The sequence below is a fragment of the Ursus maritimus genome, unplaced genomic scaffold (genome assembly GCF_017311325.1).
Source record: "Ursus maritimus isolate PB19 unplaced genomic scaffold, ASM1731132v1 scaffold_16, whole genome shotgun sequence".
Taxonomy (NCBI): Eukaryota; Metazoa; Chordata; class Mammalia; order Carnivora; family Ursidae; genus Ursus; species Ursus maritimus.
The window spans coordinates 1,969,540-1,988,004 of NW_024424008.1; the positions used below are offsets into that span (position 1 = coordinate 1,969,540).

Below are 18,465 nucleotides of genomic sequence, written 5' to 3' on the forward strand. Positions count from 1 at the left end.
CATGGGGCATCTGGAAGGATCAGTCCGTTAAGCGTCTGACTCTTGATTTCAGTCCAGGTCATGATCTCAGGGTCATAGAATTGAGCCCTGCACCAGGCTTTGAACTCAGCACAAAGTCTGCTTGTCCCTCTCCCTCTTCTCCTCCCCCTGATTGCTCCTCTTCTCTCTGTCTCTCAAATTATATAAATATAAAATGAGGAAGATAAATTTCCAAAGGAGAAATTTGAAAACTGCAGGGCTAGTGCTGTGATAGAAATTTGGGCACAGTGCTGTAAGTGTGGTGATGGGGCAATAAAAACTCCACGGAGAAGTTAGACTATGCTAAAAAGCCATTTAAAACCATTGCACAACCATTTAAAAAGAAGCAGAAGCAAAAGGAGGAGGAGGAGGAGGTGGAGGAGGAGGAGGAAGAAATTTTGTTCAGAATGGAAGGCACAGGATAAAGTGAGGAAAGAAAGCACAGTAGCCTGCCAGAACATAACCCTATAATCTTGGTCCTGTTTTTTACTTTTTACAGAGATTAAGGTAGGCTTATAAAGGTCTATGGACTCTTCAATGCTCATTATCTCAGTCACTTTTAGAGCTACATAAAATACAAACAAAAAATAAAATAAGCCATGTCCCAAGAAAATTTATCCCACTTACAATTGTGAATTTTCTAAAAGATTTTTTGAAAGATTTATTTATTTATTTGAGAGGGATAAAGAGAGAAATAGCAGGGGAGGGGCAGAGGAAGAGAATCCTCAAGCAGACTCCCACTGAGTGGAGAGCCTGACGTGGGGCTCAATCTCACAACCCTGAGATCATGACCTGAGCCAACGCCAAAAATTGACACTTAACCGACTGAGCCCCCCAGGTACCCCCAAAGATTCCTTTTAAATGGAGCTTCTTTTCTATCTGAGAAAACATCATTTCTAAGTCTACAAATATTGCTGAAAGCACCCAGTCACTTATCACCCTACATTGTGTACAGATATATTATTTCAACGTTTATTTGTGTATCCTATAGCCTGGATCATGTTCAGAAGTAACACTACATTCCAGTCCTTTCTCTCTGAATTCTGAATTTGAAGGTCCTCTCTGGAATTTTCTAGCAGTCATTTCCTCAACCTTAAATCTTCTTACTCTACCCTATTCCAATTACCTCCACCACAGCCCACATACATGCCTCATTCTGGGCCACATATCTGAGAAGGGTGAGAAGAGATGATACGCGTGCTCTCATTTTATCCTGCTTAATCCCTCAATCTCATGGCCATCGTTCCCTTTATCAGCTGTTTCACAACCTTAATCTTGGGTTGCATTTTTATAAAACTCTATCGCTTAAGTCCATGCTTCATAAATAATTTCTTCACAAATTTTTGCATTCAAAAATATATTTGTTGATTATCTTTACTATACTTGGTACTTTTTAGAAGAAATGAAGTCCACCCTTTCCTTCTTGCTATCATATGTGACACCTATATATGGATTCAGAAACAATAGTTAAGTGGATACAGGATATATCAGTGCATCTTCAGTTGGTCATAGATATACACATATTTAGGAAAACATGTGTAGCCATGGGAAGTCATGAGTGTGATTGTGTTTTCCCTCTTCATACTTTGACTTGCCCTCCTACATGGATTTGGCATAAGCCCTTTCCCATCTCTCCCACTGAATCCCACACTTCAATCTTGATATGGCTTACCTTAGTCTTAAATCTCTAAGAAGGGACACTCTGTAACACCACTTGGCAGCTTTGTGGGGCACACTATTTAACATGTTTAATACGTTTTTATTAAAGCCCTGCTTCCCCTGAGATGGGTACTATTGTATCTTTGAGATTTTGACATCGTTTAATTAGTAGCCACTAGGGAATCTCTTTTGCAATACTGATCACTCTCCCCTTCATAATACTTTGTCCTCACGAGATTTCTGAGAAAGAAAAAAAAAGTCTTTTACGTCTTCATATATCTTATTGGTGACAAGGCAAGTACACATGAGTTATTTGGAAAATGCTCCAAAAAACTTGTCTGATAAAACCACAATTGTCTGTAGGAAAAAGAGCATGCATTAAATGCATGTATTTGGAAAGAAAGCGTGTTGAAATAAGTAGTTTAAGTATCCATTCTAACTAATCAGAAATGACAAAATAATTATACAGGGTGAAAAGAGTAACAAACATAAATGATTAAAATAATAAAATAGAAAAACTATAACCAATCAACAAGGTACAACATCATTCTTCAGAAAAACTACTAAAATTTTGTAAACACTTATTAATCATAAAAAGAGAAACAGAATAAATTCCCAAAATATATTATAAAATATAATAAAACGTTATCATATATAACTCTATTTGTATGAATTTTCTACTTGATATCAAGCTAGGGAAGCAACCTCACCAAAAAGACATGAGAACAAATAGAAGTCTGCGTAGTGCGTAGTTCATAGTGCCTGTGTTCCTAAAACTCCCACAATCATCATGCTCGAAAATATTTGAAATATTTTCCCCAAGGATCAGGAACAAAATAGAGTTAATAATTATTACCATTTTTTTAAAGATTTTATTTATTTATATGACACAGAGAGAGACAGCCAGTGAGAGAGGGAACACAAGCAGAGGGAGTGGGAGAGGAAGAAGCAGGCTCCCAGCATAGGAGCCTGATGTGGGGCTCGATCCCAGAATGCCGGGATTGTGCCCTGAGCCGAAGGCAGAGGCTTAACGACTGAGCCACCCAGGTGCCCCAATAATTATTACCATTTCTATTCCTAATTGTATCTGGTGATTAGTCCCTATAAAAAAGACAAAAAGTAATACATCAAAAATTAAGAGATATCATATCCATTAGAATGGCTACTACACAAAAAACAGTAAGTATTGGCAAGGGTGTGAATAAATTTGAACTCTTATCACTAAGAGTGGGGAAGTGAAAGGGTACAATCACTGTAGAAAACAGTATGGTGGCTCCTCAAAAAATTAAAAATAGAATTACCATATGATCCAGCAGTTCCACGTCCAGATAGATATACAAAAGAGTTGAAAGAAGGGACCTGAAGAGATATTTGTACATCTATATTCATAGCGCCATTATTCACCATAGCTAAAACATGGAAGCAACTCAAATGTCCGTTGATATATGAATGGATAAGCAAAGTGTGGTATACACATCCAATGGAATATTATTCAGCCTTAAAAAGGAAGGAAGTTTTGACACATGCTACAACATGGATGAACCTTGAGGACATCATGCTAAGTGAAATAAGCCAGTTACAAAAAGACAAATATTATATGATTCCAATTACATGAGATTTTAATTTTTTTTAATTATTAAGTTCAATTAGCTAACATATAGTACATCATTAGTTTTTGATGTATTGTTCAATGATTCATTAGTTGCATGTAACACCCAGTGCTCATCAGATCACGTGCCTTCCTTAATACCCATTACCCAGTTACCCCATCCTCCCACCCCCCTCCCTCCTGCAACGCTCAATTTGTTTCCCAGAGTCCAGAGTCTCTCACAATCTGTCTCCTTCTCTGATTTCTTCCCATTCAGGTTTCCCTCCCTTCCCCTATTGTCCTCTGCTCTATTCCTTATATTCTATGTATTAGTGAAACCATATGATAATTGTCTTTCTCTGCTTGACTTATTTCATTTAGCATAATACACTCCAGTTCCATCCATGTTGATGCAAATGGTAGTTTTCATCCTTTTTGATAGCTGAGTAATATTCCATTGTAAATATGAACCACATCTTTTTTTTTTTTTAAGATTTTATTTATTTATTCGACAGAGATAGAGACAGCGAGAGAGGGAACACAAGCAGGCGGAGTGGGAGAGGAAGAAGCAGGCTCACAGCGGAGGAGCCTGATGTGGGGCTCGATCCCGTAACGCCGGGATCACGCCCTGAGCCGAAGGCAGATGCTTAACCACTGTGCCACCCAGGCGCCCCTGAACCACATCTTCTTTATCCATTTATCTGTCAAAGGACATCTTGACTCCTTCCACAGTTTAGTTATTGTGGACACTGCTCTTACGAGCATTGAGGTGCAGGTGCCCCTTCTTTTCACTACATCTGTATCTCTTGGGTAAATACCCAGTAGTGCAATTGCCAGGTCATAGGGTAGCTCTATCTTTAATTTTTTGAGGAACCTCCATACTATTTTCCAAAGTGGCTGTACCAACTTGCATTCCCACCAACAGTGTAAGAGGGTTCCCCTTTCTCTACATCCTCGCCAACGTTTATTGTTCCCTGTCTTGTTAATTTTAGCCATTATAAATGGAGTAACATGGTATCGCATTGTGGTTTTGATTAGTACTTCCCTGATGGCAAGTGATGTGGAGCATTTTTTTCGTGTGTATGTCTTCTTTGGAGAAGTGTCTGTTCATGTCTTCTGCCCATTTCTTGACAAGATTATTTGGTTTTGGGTGTTGAGTTTGAGAGGTTCTATATAGGTCTTGGGTATCAGCCCTTTATCTGTTATGTCATTTGCAAATATCTTTTCCCATTCCACAGGTTGCCTTTTAGTTCTGTCTACTGTTTCCTTTATTGTGCAGAAGATTTTTATCTTGATGAAGCCCCAATAGCTCATTTTTCAAGTAGTCCAAATCATAAAAACAAAATAAAATGGTGTTTGCCAAGGGGTATTCAAGTGAGTAGTGGGGAGTTATTATTTAATGGGTATAGAGTTTCAATTTTATAAGATGGAAAACATTAAGGAGATGGATGGTGTTGTTGGCTGCAAAACATTATAAATGTATTTAGTAAAACTAAATTGTACACTTAAAAATGGTTAATGATAAATTTTGTGTTATGCGCATTTTGCCAAAATAAAAAAATGGGGGGGGGGGTAAAAGGTAAGAGGTATAGGCAGTGGGAGCCACAGTCATCTCAGTGTTCATCGGGGGCATGCACTACCAACAAATCACATGGCCATTAAAAACCCTCAGGTCCTCATGAGCTATCAGTCCATATGTACTTTCCTCACCTTGTGGGTGTCTCTAGGAAGCAGCTCATTGTTAGCTCCTCTCAGAGTGAGTGGGCTAAAGAGAGCAAAATAAGTTGCTAAAAATAAAAGCTATAGTCTTTTTGAAACCAAAACTCGGAAGTGACATCCCATCAACTCTTGCCCCATTTGATTTGCTAGAAGGGAGTCACTAAAACCCACAACCAAGGGGAGAGGATTACATAGGGCGTCAATACTGAGAGGTAAGGATCAGTGGAAGCAATTTTTGAGGTTGCCTACTACAGGCCAAAAATGGAAATAACCTTATTGTTAACAGTAGAATAGATCGATAAAGTATGGTATATTCACACTGCACAATAACATACAACAATAGAAATGAGCAAATCACTCCCACATGCAATGACCAGAATGGATCTCATTAAAGAGTTGAATTTTTTTAAAAAAGATTTATCTATTTATTTATTTAAGAGAGAGAGAGCAAAAGTGGCAGGAGAGGGAGAGAGAATCTCAATCACACTCCATGCTGAGTGAGGAGCCCAATGTGGAGTTTGATCTCTCGACACTGAGAACACAACCTGGGCTGAAACCAAGACACTCAACTGACTGCACCCCCAGGTACCCCAAGAGTTGAATTTTTAAAAGCCACATATAAATGTGACCATAGTGTGATGATTTCATTTATATAAAGTTAAAACTAGACAAAACTTGTAGACAGTGATAGAAATTAGGATAATGATTATTTTTTGGTAGGTAGGAACTGCAAAGGGGCATATTAGTCTGAGTTCTCCAGAGAAACAGAAACAATAAGTGATAGATGATAAATTGATTGATCGATCGATAGATATATACATATATACATACATAGAGATAGTGATTAACACTGTAAGGAATAGGCTCACCCATAAGGAATGGGCTCACTAAGATCTGAAGTCAGCTATGGAGACACAGGAGAACCAATGATATAGTTCTGGTCCTACTACATGGGCCAGAGAACCAAGAGAACTAGTAGTATATGTACCAGTCTGAGTCTAAGGCCCTGAGAACCAAGAGAGCCAATGGTGTAATTCCTGCCTGAATCTGAGTCCAAAACTGAAGGCAGGAAAGACTATGTCCCAACTCAAAGTCAGATAGGAAAAAGAATTCCTACTCATTCTTTTGTTTCATTCAGGCCTTCGCCAGATTGGATGAGACCGATCGGCAGTGGGGAGGGCAATCTGCTTCACTCAGTCTACTGATTCAAATGCTAATCTCATGCAGAAATGCACCCACAGACACACCCAAAAATAATTTTTAACCAAATATCTGAGCACTGTGTGACCCAGTCAAGTTGGCATATAAAATTAAACATCATACTGGGTTTTTTGTTTGCTAGTAAATTCTGTTTCTAATGAGTTGTGGTTCATGGATTCTATCACTTTCTGAAAATTTATTGAACTGCTTACCAGTGATTTGTACATTTTCTCTACTTATTGTGCTTTTAGTTATTTTTTGGCATTATAAGAAACTCTATCCTCAGCCCTCCTTCCTTCCTCTCCCTATTTTATCCCTACATAAATTTGCTGTCACATTAAGAAACCAACTTGGCTATTGTAAGAAGCAGATAACCATGTCTAGAAACAGGTGCAGCTAAAATGAGCTTTACAAAGAAGTTACACTGTCATTTTATCATTAATCAAATCTAGCATCATTAATAAGGGAATAATGAAATGTTCTGTTATGTCCTAATGTGACTCAATGTTGAGCTCAGAGCACCACTTATACAGTAGTCTTATTAAAGTTTCTGATTCCATATGTAATAAGAATATAAAAATATGACATAATACATAGAAAATCACCTAGTGCCTTGAACGATTTCACACAGACACACAAAGACACATACACATACAGAGACACATATAGTGGAACAGTGGTTATATCACAAAAATCCATTTATAGACAAGTATACTGTAGTATTTATGGGTGAAGTATCATAATATCTGTAATTTACCTTAGCATGTTTCATAAATTACATGTGTGTGTATTTGCATGTGCACATGTGAAACATACATGTGAAAATACTAACAATTCTTGAATGTGGATATATGGTTGTTTGACACCCTATTTTTTCAATTTTCTGTATGTATGACAAATGTTTTATAAAACATTTTTAAATGACAAAGCACTCCTAATTTTTTTGAAGTATTGAGAAAATGAAATGAGATAAACTCTGCTGTACAGGTAGACCTGTTATGAAACAACAGAATTCAAGGTAACAATTATTTAAAGGAAGAGACATAAGATACATGAGAATCAAGAATATTTATCCACTTCAAAATATAACTTCAAAATATTCAAAGCAAAAAGTAATAGACAGATGGAATGGCTAAAATCAACAACACAAGAAACAACAGGTGTTAGTGAGGATGCGGTGAAAGGGGAACCCTCTTGCACTGTTGGTTAGAATGCAAACTGGTGCAGCCACTCTGGAAAACAGTATGGAGGTTCCTCAAAAAGTTCAAAATAGGGGACACATGGGTGGCAGAGTGTATTGAGCATCCGACTCTTGGCTTCAGCTCAGGTCCTGATTGCAGGGTCATGAAATCGAGCCCCAGGTTGGATCTGAAGACTCTCTTTCCGGCTTCTTCTGCCCTTTCCCCTGTTCATGTTCACTCTCTCTCTCTCTCTCTTGCTCTAAAATAAATTAAATATTTTTTTAAAAGTTAAAAATAGAACTACCTTACAATCTAGCATTTGCACTATGGGGTATTTACCCGAAGAATATAAAAATACTAATTCAAGGGGATACACACACCCTGATGTTTATAGCAGTGCTATCAACCATAGCCAAATTATGGAAAGAGCCCAAGTGTCCATCAAATAATGAGTGGATAAAGAAGAGGTGGTATATACATACAGTGGAATACTACTCACCCATAAAAAAGAATGAAACCTTGCCATTTGCAATGACATGGATGAAGCTAGAGAGTATAATGCTAAATGAAATAAGTCAGTCAGAAAGACAAATACCATACGATTTCACTCATATGTGGAATTTAAGAAATAAAACAAAGGGGAAAAAAAGAAACGGAGAGAGAGGCAAACCAAGAAACAGACTCTTAACTATAAAGAACAAAATGATGGTTCCCAGAGGGGAGGTGGGGGGGGGAGGTGATGGGGACTAATGAGGGCTCTTGTGATGAGCACAGGGTGCTGTATGGACGTATTGAATCACCATATTGTACACCTGAAACTAGTATCATACAGTATGGTAGCGAACTGGAATTTAAATTAAAACTTAAAAATAAATAAATAAATTTAAAACAAAATAGGTGACAGATAATAAATATGAAATTTGCCTTAATGAAATCTAAAATACAAAATAATCTGTGGGTTGAGATTAAATATGTGAAGTATTATCAAAAATTAGGATCTCAGAAATATTTCTTTTCTTGCTTATTTCTTCCACCCATTTCTATACAACTAATCTCTTCTTGTACTCTAAAATTCACTCGAAGATCTAAAAGATCTATTCCTTGTATTTTTTTGTCTGAGACCCAGACCTGTGCCTGCTGCTGAGTATCTCTTCTGAAAAGTTCCTTGAAGCTCTAGAGCCAACAGCAGTCTATACCAGCCCTCATTTTAGAGAGTTAATCCTTCAAGAGATTCAAAGACTAAATTAGTTGTTTAGAAAGAAGTTAATTCTCGTGTTTCTCAGATTACTTAGCTAAAGGGACACCAGCAGGAAGTGCTGGTGACAGTACAGTTCCCCTGCGTTCTGGGGGTGTGGGAGGCTTACTGTCAGGTTCTGAGGAAAAAGAGCTTTATGTTCATCTGTAGAGACACTGTAGCAAGGGGACAGATGACTGTTTTTGACGAAAGCACAAAATGCAAAGGATAATGTACCTGATCTTCTCACATAAAAGGGATAAAACAAGGAAGAGGTAAGAGATTTCTTTAGGGTCGAGAGCTTCTCTCATAGAACAACGTTGCCAGAATCCTGCAATTAACAGCAACCATTCAGGCTCAAGTATCTGAGAGTATCAATCCCTCTCTAGCCCATTCATTAAGATGCCAAAATAATTTTCTAATATTTAAGTCCGATTCTCTCTATTCTCTGCTTAAAGGGATCATTAGGTCTATATCATCTACAGGGTACAGTTCAAACTTCTCAGCTGGTCACGTAAAGGTATCTATTCTGTGCCCGATGCCGGCATCTAAATAATCACCTGGGAAAATTTATCTTTACATCAATTGGTCAATTCAGAAAAGTCCTTGAACTTTCAGTGTTATTTCATATTTCCTTATCCTGGAGCACCCCTCTCTTGCCAAACTTTCTCTGTTCCTCATTACCACCATTAGAATGTTTAGTGACCATTTTTTAATAATTTCATCAGAGAGGTCATAATGTCCAGGAATACTTCTCAGCAATTCCCTAATAAACCCTGCATACCACCCCTAACCTGACACGTGTTCTGTTTATATGTTATATGCCTCACCCTCATTAATATATGTTGTGTCCCTCTGTGTCCCATGGATTTAGAAATTATTTTGGAGGAGGAAAGTCAGAGAAAAATCTTGTCCATCTCTATATAGAAGTGCTGATTCAATGGCTGAGACATAACACACATTCAGTCCACACCAATTTAAACACTCCTATGAACACATGTACACACACTTAAACACACACATAAGCACTCACATACACATACACAGGACACATATGTTTAAACTGTTACAACTACTAACTCAGAGACAGAAAGAAAAAACAAAACCAGAGGAAGACGCAGAGACAAATACAGTAATGGAAATATATTTGGGGTCTCTGCGACTTTTTTCTGTATGTGATTGTGAAAGAATATGTGTCTACCGATTCACTCTTGCAATCCTTTTTATTTATCCATTTTACTTTTCATCAGGTTATTTTTCTCTCTCTATCCACATTCCTTGGTATCCTTTCTTTCTATACCTTCCCTCTACCTGGCTGAGCTCTGTCTCTTTCCAAATTCTCCTGCAGCTGCCATGTCCACATAGGTTCCTTTGGAGTAGACTCAGGCACATTACCATGGTCTGAGAATATTATCTAAGAATGGAACCATCAAGTACTTCCACAATCTCCCAGCCTAAATTCCGCAGCTAGAGCCAAAGGAGTGAGATGTTCCATGTCATCACTCCCTGAAACCTACCACAGGAAAAGGACAGAAACTGAGCCTAGACCCTAGTACTTGAAAGTATTTGGACACAGGACAGGATGCAATGATCTCAAAATGCCTTCTAGTCTTCTTAGGGGTTCCATCACACTGGCCTCGGCATTGGTCTCTGCCAACTCCACTAGTGTTTATCCTACTTTCTCCTAAGGTAACCAATTTGTGATTTGGAATTTTTGACAACTGCACCAAGCTGGTTTAGCACACTTTCCTATTAAGGAAACTCAAAAGCAAAAAGACATAAATGAAGCTGTCAGCTCAACCTCCCATTCGTGAATCAAAACTTTGTGGCTTCCCTGCTTCCAGGGCAGAGAATGCTGTACTATTTCACAGTGTCTATGAATAGAAGACACAGATATTTCTGCACAGTGCATCCTGCTTTTATCTGGTCACCCAGTGATTGCCTTCATGACTGCTTGCTCCAGGAGATCACTGAATCACTGCTGAATTAGGTATCTTGCTTTATATATTCCTCAACATGCCACCAGTATAGTCTACTGCCTATTTCTCTATTTCTCTATCTTAACTATATAAATGGCACATGAAGTAGATATAAAAAGCATTTACTGAAGATATTCTTAAAACAGTCTTCCTCCAAAATCTTTCAGTCTTCTATGAATGGAACAGCTAATTACCACACCTTTCAAAAATTTATTACTCTGACATTTATTTCTCTGAACTAATTCAGAATGAAATTTCCTAACGTAAGTGCTTAAAGACAATAGATTGTGTCCTTGCCTGTTTAATGTTCAAAAATAGATACGTGTACAGTCCAGAATTTAATATAGGTATATAGATAATGATTATATTATATGAATATCATTTATAGAAATAATCCAAAAAATTAAATATATATTAATTTATGAATGCATAAGCCAGTCTAAGGCTCTATTTTTTCCTTTTTCCTTTAATTTCTAATTTCATGACTGTGCCAGCTTCCCTACACACATGGGGGAAATGATATAACTACTGGGTCAGATTATGGTGAACATTATATGCATATATGTCTATAAAATAATGTGTTAATATCTATCTCTATATATACTATTTCTATATATACATTTAGAATACATTGCTATATTAGTGTAAGATATTATTATTTTTTATAATTCTAGCTGCCACATTACTTGTTTATAATCTCTCAGATATTATCAATGTTATTCCACATTCTGTTCCATTAATAACCCTCTGAAGTATAGGAGGATTGCAACCTGAAGACACCTCTTTGGCTTAAATGACTACTTCCTACTAATGATGGAATTTGAATAAATCACTTATCTTTTCTAAACATCAATATATTCATCTCAAAAATGGAGAAAGTGCTATATATTTTACAGTACTATCTTGAGGGTATAGCAAAATAATGGAAGTACTTATAAAATTAGATTTGCATACAAATTTCAACATCATCACCAACATTCTCATTATTACTAATTCTTAAAGAAAAGTTGCAGCTTCTGGATAAATAATATTGGTCTCAATATTCCCCCCTGCAATTCATCCTCCTTCCTGCTGGGTTAGACATAAAATAACCCTACTTTTTAAAATGCAGGAAACATGAACTCTAACACAGACCTTCCAAGACCTCTGACTAGTTAGCTATCTGTCTTGAGGAAAACCCTCAGGACTCGTTCCCTAATCTGCTTGGTCCTGACACCATAGATTACAGGATTGAGGGCTGGGGGAACAACCACATAGAGATTGGCCAAGAAAATGTGGATATATTGAGGAATATTGTGGCCAAATCGGTGTGTCAAGAAAGAGAAAAACGCTGGTGTGAAAAAAGCTAAGAGGACACCAATGTGGGAGCCACAAGTGTTAAGAGCTTTGAGTCGAGCCTCCCTGGAGGGCAGGCAGAAGACAGCATGGAGGATCCTGACATAGGACAGAATTATAAGGAGCACATCCAATAATAAGAGAGAAATGTTGCCAAGGCCAAACAGAATGTTCACTTTGATGCTGGCACAGGCCAGACGGGCAATGCCCATGTGTTCACAGTAGGTATGAGGGATGACATGGTGGCCACAGAAGGGCAGCCTCAGGAGAAGAAACACCAGTGGGGTCACCATGCATAGACTCCGCAGGATAGCAATGCCTCCAATGATGCTGATGATTCTGCTGGTGAGGATCATGGTGTACCGAAGGGGTTTACAAATGGCAATGTAGCGGTCAAAGGCCATGGCCACCAACACAATGCTCTCCATGACAGTGAAGAAGTGGATGAAGAACATCTGCAAAAGGCAGCTTTCAAAAGATATATCCCTGAGTCTGAACCAGAAGATGCCCAGCATTTTGGGGATGGCAACTGTGGACAAGCCCAGGTCGATGGAGTCCAACATGGCCAGGAAGTAGTACATGGGCTCATGGAGACTATGTTCAGTCTGGATCGCCAACAGGACAACAGCATTCCCCAGGAGTGCAATAAGATATACAAAGAAAAAGGGAAATCCAATCCAGAAGTGCATACCTTCCAGCCCTGGGATACCCAGGAGGAGGAATGAAGAAGGATGGAACTGGGTGTCATTAGGCATAGCTATTTCTTCTGTCACAATTTTTGCACAATTCTTTGTACACATCAGAGACAATTATTGACTTCCCATTAGTGAATTTTTTTCCTCTTCTCCCTTCATCCAGATTTCTGGTAAAATGCAAAAGAACATTTTTTAATTTTTTATTATTATGTTCAATTTTGATCTTCCCTCGTTCTAATTCAAAAAGAAGTTAAGTAATTATTTCAGTCAACAATACCATGTTATATACTTCAAAATTGCTAAAAGATTATGTCTTAGGTGTTCTCACTCCAAAAAAGAAATTGATAATTATGTAATGTGATAGGAAAAAACTATGGTGGTATTCATACAGTAATATATAAATGCATTGAATCAAAACACCATACACCTTGAATTTACAGAGTGTTTTATGTTAATTATATTTAAATTTTTTGAAAAAGGAAAGAGGATTAAAGACACTCCTCAGTTCGTCCTGTCCTCTCCTGAGCATCATGTGGTACCAGAAACAGAACCAGACTTAATCTGATTAATAAGAAAACTGACATAAAGACAAGAGGACAGAAGAATATCCCCGTACAGTTGAAATTCAAACTCTGGAGTGTAACCAGAAATAAATGGGAAACATTAAATTCCATAGCCTGTGTATCTGATCGTGTTCCACAAATTTTTACGTAATGGGCTTAGTGCTTTCTTTGGTATTTGTAATCCCAATCATTTCCCTATTAGGGAATCGAAAAACCCCAAAATGTAGTGTACATAATCCTGTGTGGACGTGTGCATAGTTGTGTTTATACATTTTTATGGGTGCTTGTGAATACTAGGTGGTCTGGTTCTTAGAGCAGAAGAAACAATTTACCTTTGTTTATTCATATGCATGAAAAACCTCTGCCACATAAAAGTTGTCAATTTAAGAAATTCATAAATAGAAGAACTAATTAAGAAGAGACAGGACAAGAGGCACCTGGGTGGCTGAGTCGGTTAAGCAGCTGTCTTCAGTTCAGGGTCTTGGGATCAAGCCCCACATTGGGCTCCCTGCTCAGCTGGGAGTTCTGCTTCTCCCTCTCCCTTCCTCTCTCCCGCTGCCCCTCCCCTCTGCTTGTGTGCTTGCATGTGCATGTGTGCTCTCCCTGTCTCTCTCAAATAAATAAATAAAATCTTAAAAAGAAGAAGAGACAGAACAGCAAACAATTTCAGTGTCATATTTTAGAAAATAACTCAGTTCCCATCATAATTTGTTCTTGAAAAAATATTATCTATCAGATTTGAAAAATGACTAGGAGAGGGAGAAACTCGACAAAGAATATTTTATAGTTATGATGAAACATGAATGGAGAGATTATTTTAATCTAGGTAAATTTATCATCTGGAGAGTGTATAAGTAAATATATTCAGTACATAAAATGTACAGTTGTAGGCCAGCTTGGGGAGGGGAGACTAAATATTCTGGGCTAGACCACTTTCAAATATATCTTTGCCTGATATCCATGGGGAGAGGGCAGGAACATCTTAAACATCATAAAATACAGTTCCTACCAAGAGTCTACCCTAGCTCTCATGTCTTTACCGATGTCTCCCTTAAGGTAACATTGAAAGAGGAAGTATCAAGTGATTTTGTTTTATAGCACTCATCCCGAATATGTGGGATCTCTGAACTTATTTATAGTAAATTAAAATTTTAAAACAAAAAAGGAAAAAGCTCATTACTTCACGGTTTATTTGGGAAAAACTAGTCCTCTAGAAATTGTGGAACTGATTGCATGTGATGTGTGCAATTGTGCAGAAAGCTTTAATTTAACTTTAGGAATACTTGGGTATTGGTGTAAGTCAGAACTGACAGGCATCCATCAGGGACAAAAGCATATTAAAGTCAGTACATTCTATTTTAAACCCATGCCGAGGTAAATGGCTTGCTAACTATGCCCATTTGAAACCTACAAAGAGTAACAAAAAATGAAAGATAATTTCATAATTGGGGAAATTCTAAGAACAGATCTCTGTATGTGTATGCATGTGTAAGTAGACTTGGTCTGCTAGGCCAGGGAGGAGAAAATTGAAGTTCTCAATTTTGTAATGTGAAACTATCAGAGACAGTTTTCTGCCTTTGATTTGTGGAGAATAGACAAGGTCAGTGGAGAAGTACTCTTCGCAATTTATTCCATCAAATACTTAGGAGGTCCTCTATGCACCAGCATTGATTAGGAAATATGAATATAAGTTTGGATAAAACTTGTCACATACCTTCAAGGAGGCAATTAAAGGGTAGGAGAGAGAAAATTCCAAGAAGAAATTAAAACCTGCATTGCAAGTGCTGTGTTAGAAGTGTGTACAGAGTGTTGTGGGTGTGGAGCTGGATCAAGGAGAATTCCATGAAGCGATTAGTTCTGATGCTAAGAACCCACAGAACAAATTTTCAGCTAAAGAAGGAAATAAATTTTATTCCAGGTGGAGTGAAGAGCAAGGAGAGAGTGAAAATACAAGCAGAGTAGCCAGTCAGGGCACAAAAAAGGCATCTGTTATCATCCTGATGACCTTATCCAGAAATTCGGTATGTTGATGACCAGATTCTTAATTGTCTGGTGTCTTTGGTCACTCTTGGGGTTCCATATAACAGAAACCAAAAAAATAAAATAGGGCTACATCCCTAGAAAATCAACTTATCCTACGTATTTCTATGGATTTTTAGGAAGGCTTGAAAATTGGTGCCTCTGAAAAAAACCTCATTTTCAGTCTCTAAACATTGGTCAAAGCAACCAATCACTTATCATTCTGTAGTTACTTCAACATCTATTCATATATCTTCCAATCTCTCCTGGGTTTAGAAATAGACTGGGTCCCAGCCCCTCATTTAACCTCTTAACTCTAAGGTGCTACGTGGGATTATAGCCACCTATCCAGAAGCCATTTCCTCCAGGTGCCATCCCCTTACTTGACATTCCATCAACCTCTTCTACACCCCAGTATCCACTTTCCCATTTCCTGGAACCGCCAGCAGAAGGAGAAGACATGGTGGACACCTCCTTTCCCATCCTTACCTAATCTTGCCGTCTCATGGCCATCCTGCTTTCATGCGCCTTTTTGTTCCCTCAGATGCTTCACCACCCTAGGTCTCATTTTCAAAGGGAGTCTATCCTTCAGGGCCATACTTCAAGATTCATTTATTCACAAATCCATGAATTCAAAAACACCGATTAGTCACCTTTACTATACCTGACACAGTTCTAGAGACAGAGAGAGCAAGTCCTCGCCCTCCTGATACTGACATTTATGCACCTCTATGAAGAGTCAGAAACAATGGGTGTTATACGCAAATAATGAATCATGGAACTTTACATCAAAAACTAGGGATGTACTGTATGATGACTAACATAATATAATAAAAAATATTATTAAAAAAATAAAATAATCACCTTAAAAGCTAAAAAAAAAAAAAGAAAAGAAAAGAAACAATGGGTAAATTGATACAGGATGCATTTGTCCATTTCCTTCCACATCTCACCTTTTAGTTTTGCGTGTTAGATTTCGCATGGTCATAAGTACAAGCACACACAGGTAAAAGTGTAACCTCAGGAGGTTAGGAGTAAGAGTGTGCACTCTCTCTTTATCTTGTTTTCATTTTCACCTTTCCTCCATCTCTCCATACTAACTTGCCATAAGCTTTCCCCCATTCCTTTTGCTGTTTTTCACAATTTAATCATGATATGACTTACGTTGGTCTCTAAATCTCTAAGAAACATTCCATGGTATCTTCTAGGGACATGTCTCTTATTATGCTGAATAGAAGATATTTATATTTTTCTTACAGCCCCACTTCCCCTGAGATGGGCATAAACAGTATCCTGGAGATCCATTCCCAGGGAACTGTTAACTATTCGACCTATCTGGCAGCTGCCAGGAAGTACCCCCCTACAGGGTGCATCTTTATTTGACCTGACTCAAAGCTCATTTACTACGAGCAGCCTTTTCCCTGGGCTATTAGTTAAAAACAAGTAATAGAAATTATTTAACACTGCAGCTCCCTGAAGCAGGAATATTAGTTGGAGCTAAAAAGAGATTGACTTAAAAGGAAAAACTGGGGAGTGAATTGACCATACGGAGTTTTTCAAAGTTCTGAAATATTCCTAAACTATAAAGCCACACACATGTACATGGCAGGACATGAGAAATCCCTAATCTGTCATCTCTGGCTGACCTTGAGGAAATAATATTAAAATACAGAATACAGTTCATTACACTAGAAAATATCTGGTGCACTCAAGAAGTCATCCCCCCCCCCATCTCTCTCTCTCACACACACACACATACACAAACACAGGGTGGGTGGGGTTTTTGTTACATTGCAGAATGTAAATTTTTTTCATAAAAAAACTATAGAAAAATATCCCTATGAATATACATTTAAAAAAAACTACTAGCAAACTAACTGCAACAGCGGAGTAAAAGGATTATATACCATGACCTACTGTAGTTTATCCCAGAAATGCAAGGTGGTTCAAGAGAATCAATAAATATATTACCTAACATTAATGAAATAAAGAAAAAGACACATGACCCTCTCAACTGATGCGGAAAGAACATTTGACAAAATCTAGAAAGCTTTCATAATAAAAATACTTGACAAACTAAGAATGTAAGAAAATTTCCTTGACATGATAAAGGGCATTCATTGGGGGGGGGGGGAACCAACAAACTACAGTTTGTATCATACTCAATGGTGAAAGACTGAAAACCTTCTCCCTAAGATCATACCCAAAACAAGAATGCCTGCTTTCAACACTGCTGTCTTACATTGTACCTGGAGTTCTAGCTAGAGAAATGAGGCAAGAAAAACTCATTCAAATATGAAAGGAAGGAGTAAACTATCTCTATCTGTAGATGATGTAACCTTATGTAAAGAAAATTGTAAAGAATACACAAAATTATTAGAGCTAATAAATGAATTCAGCAAAGTTACACAATGCAATTTCAACATACAGAAATCAGATGTATTTCCATATACTAGCAATGAAAACCTAAAAAAGAGATTGAGAACAAAATTCCATTTACGACAGCCTCAATATAATAACATACGTACTTAGGAATAAATTTAACCAAGGAAGTATGATATTTGTATATTAAAATCTATGACATACTGCTAAAAGAAAGCAAACTATATTCTCTAGCTGTATCTGGAGTTTAGAAATGGGACTACATATTGGAAATCTACAGGATTAATAAATTACACTGAGATCATTCTGAGCTTGATATCAAGACTGCCTTTGTGTTTATCATAGAATGACCCTAACTTCCTTCTCCAAATTTTCTAAAATCTTGAATGTAAACAGTGTAGAAAGCAAGGTAAATTTTACTTAGAATTCAATTGAAACTAGGCACAGAACACATACAATCGGGGCGCCTGCGTGGCTCAGTCCTTAAGCATCTGCCTTCGGCTCAGGTCATGATCCCAGCGTCCTAGGATCCAGCCCTGCATTGGGCTCCCTGATCTGCTGGGAGCCTGCTTCTTCCTCTCCCACTCCCCCTGCTTGTGTTCCCTCTCTCGCTGGCTGTCTCTCTCTCTCTGTCAAATAAATAAATAAAATCTTTTTTAAAAAACACATATAATTATTCACATCTAATATGACTTAGCTTCAAGTGAGAAAATATCATGTATCCTTGATCCTAAGCTGCAGCCTCTCACATTCCTCAATTCACAGACACTGAATTTATTGGATCAACAGTGAGGAAGAGAAAGAGAGGAAGACAGAAAGGGAGGTAGAGAAAGACAGAAAGAGGAAGAAAAATTGGAGGAATCAGATTAGAAAAAAGAAAGGGAGAAAGAATG

At 37.7% G+C, this 18,465-nt stretch overlaps 1 protein-coding gene across 2 annotated transcripts; it reads right to left on the minus strand.

Moving 5' to 3' along the window:
• Nucleotides 1-11,732: 11,732 nt before the first annotated feature.
• LOC103680080 (olfactory receptor 52E8-like) lies at nucleotides 11,733-13,129 on the minus strand. 2 transcript variants are annotated; one of them, XM_040630673.1, is made up of 2 exons: nucleotides 12,981-12,995; nucleotides 11,733-12,650 (listed from the first exon to the last, which is right to left on the minus strand). In XM_040630673.1, exons 1-2 carry the CDS (start codon nucleotides 12,993-12,995, stop codon nucleotides 11,733-11,735), a joined length of 933 nt encoding a protein of 310 aa, XP_040486607.1. The 2 variants fall into 2 exon arrangements, with proteins under 2 accessions (XP_040486607.1, XP_008707842.2); XM_008709620.2 differs by having other exon boundaries at nucleotides 11,733-13,129.
• Between the last annotated feature and the right edge of the window lie 5,336 nt (nucleotides 13,130-18,465).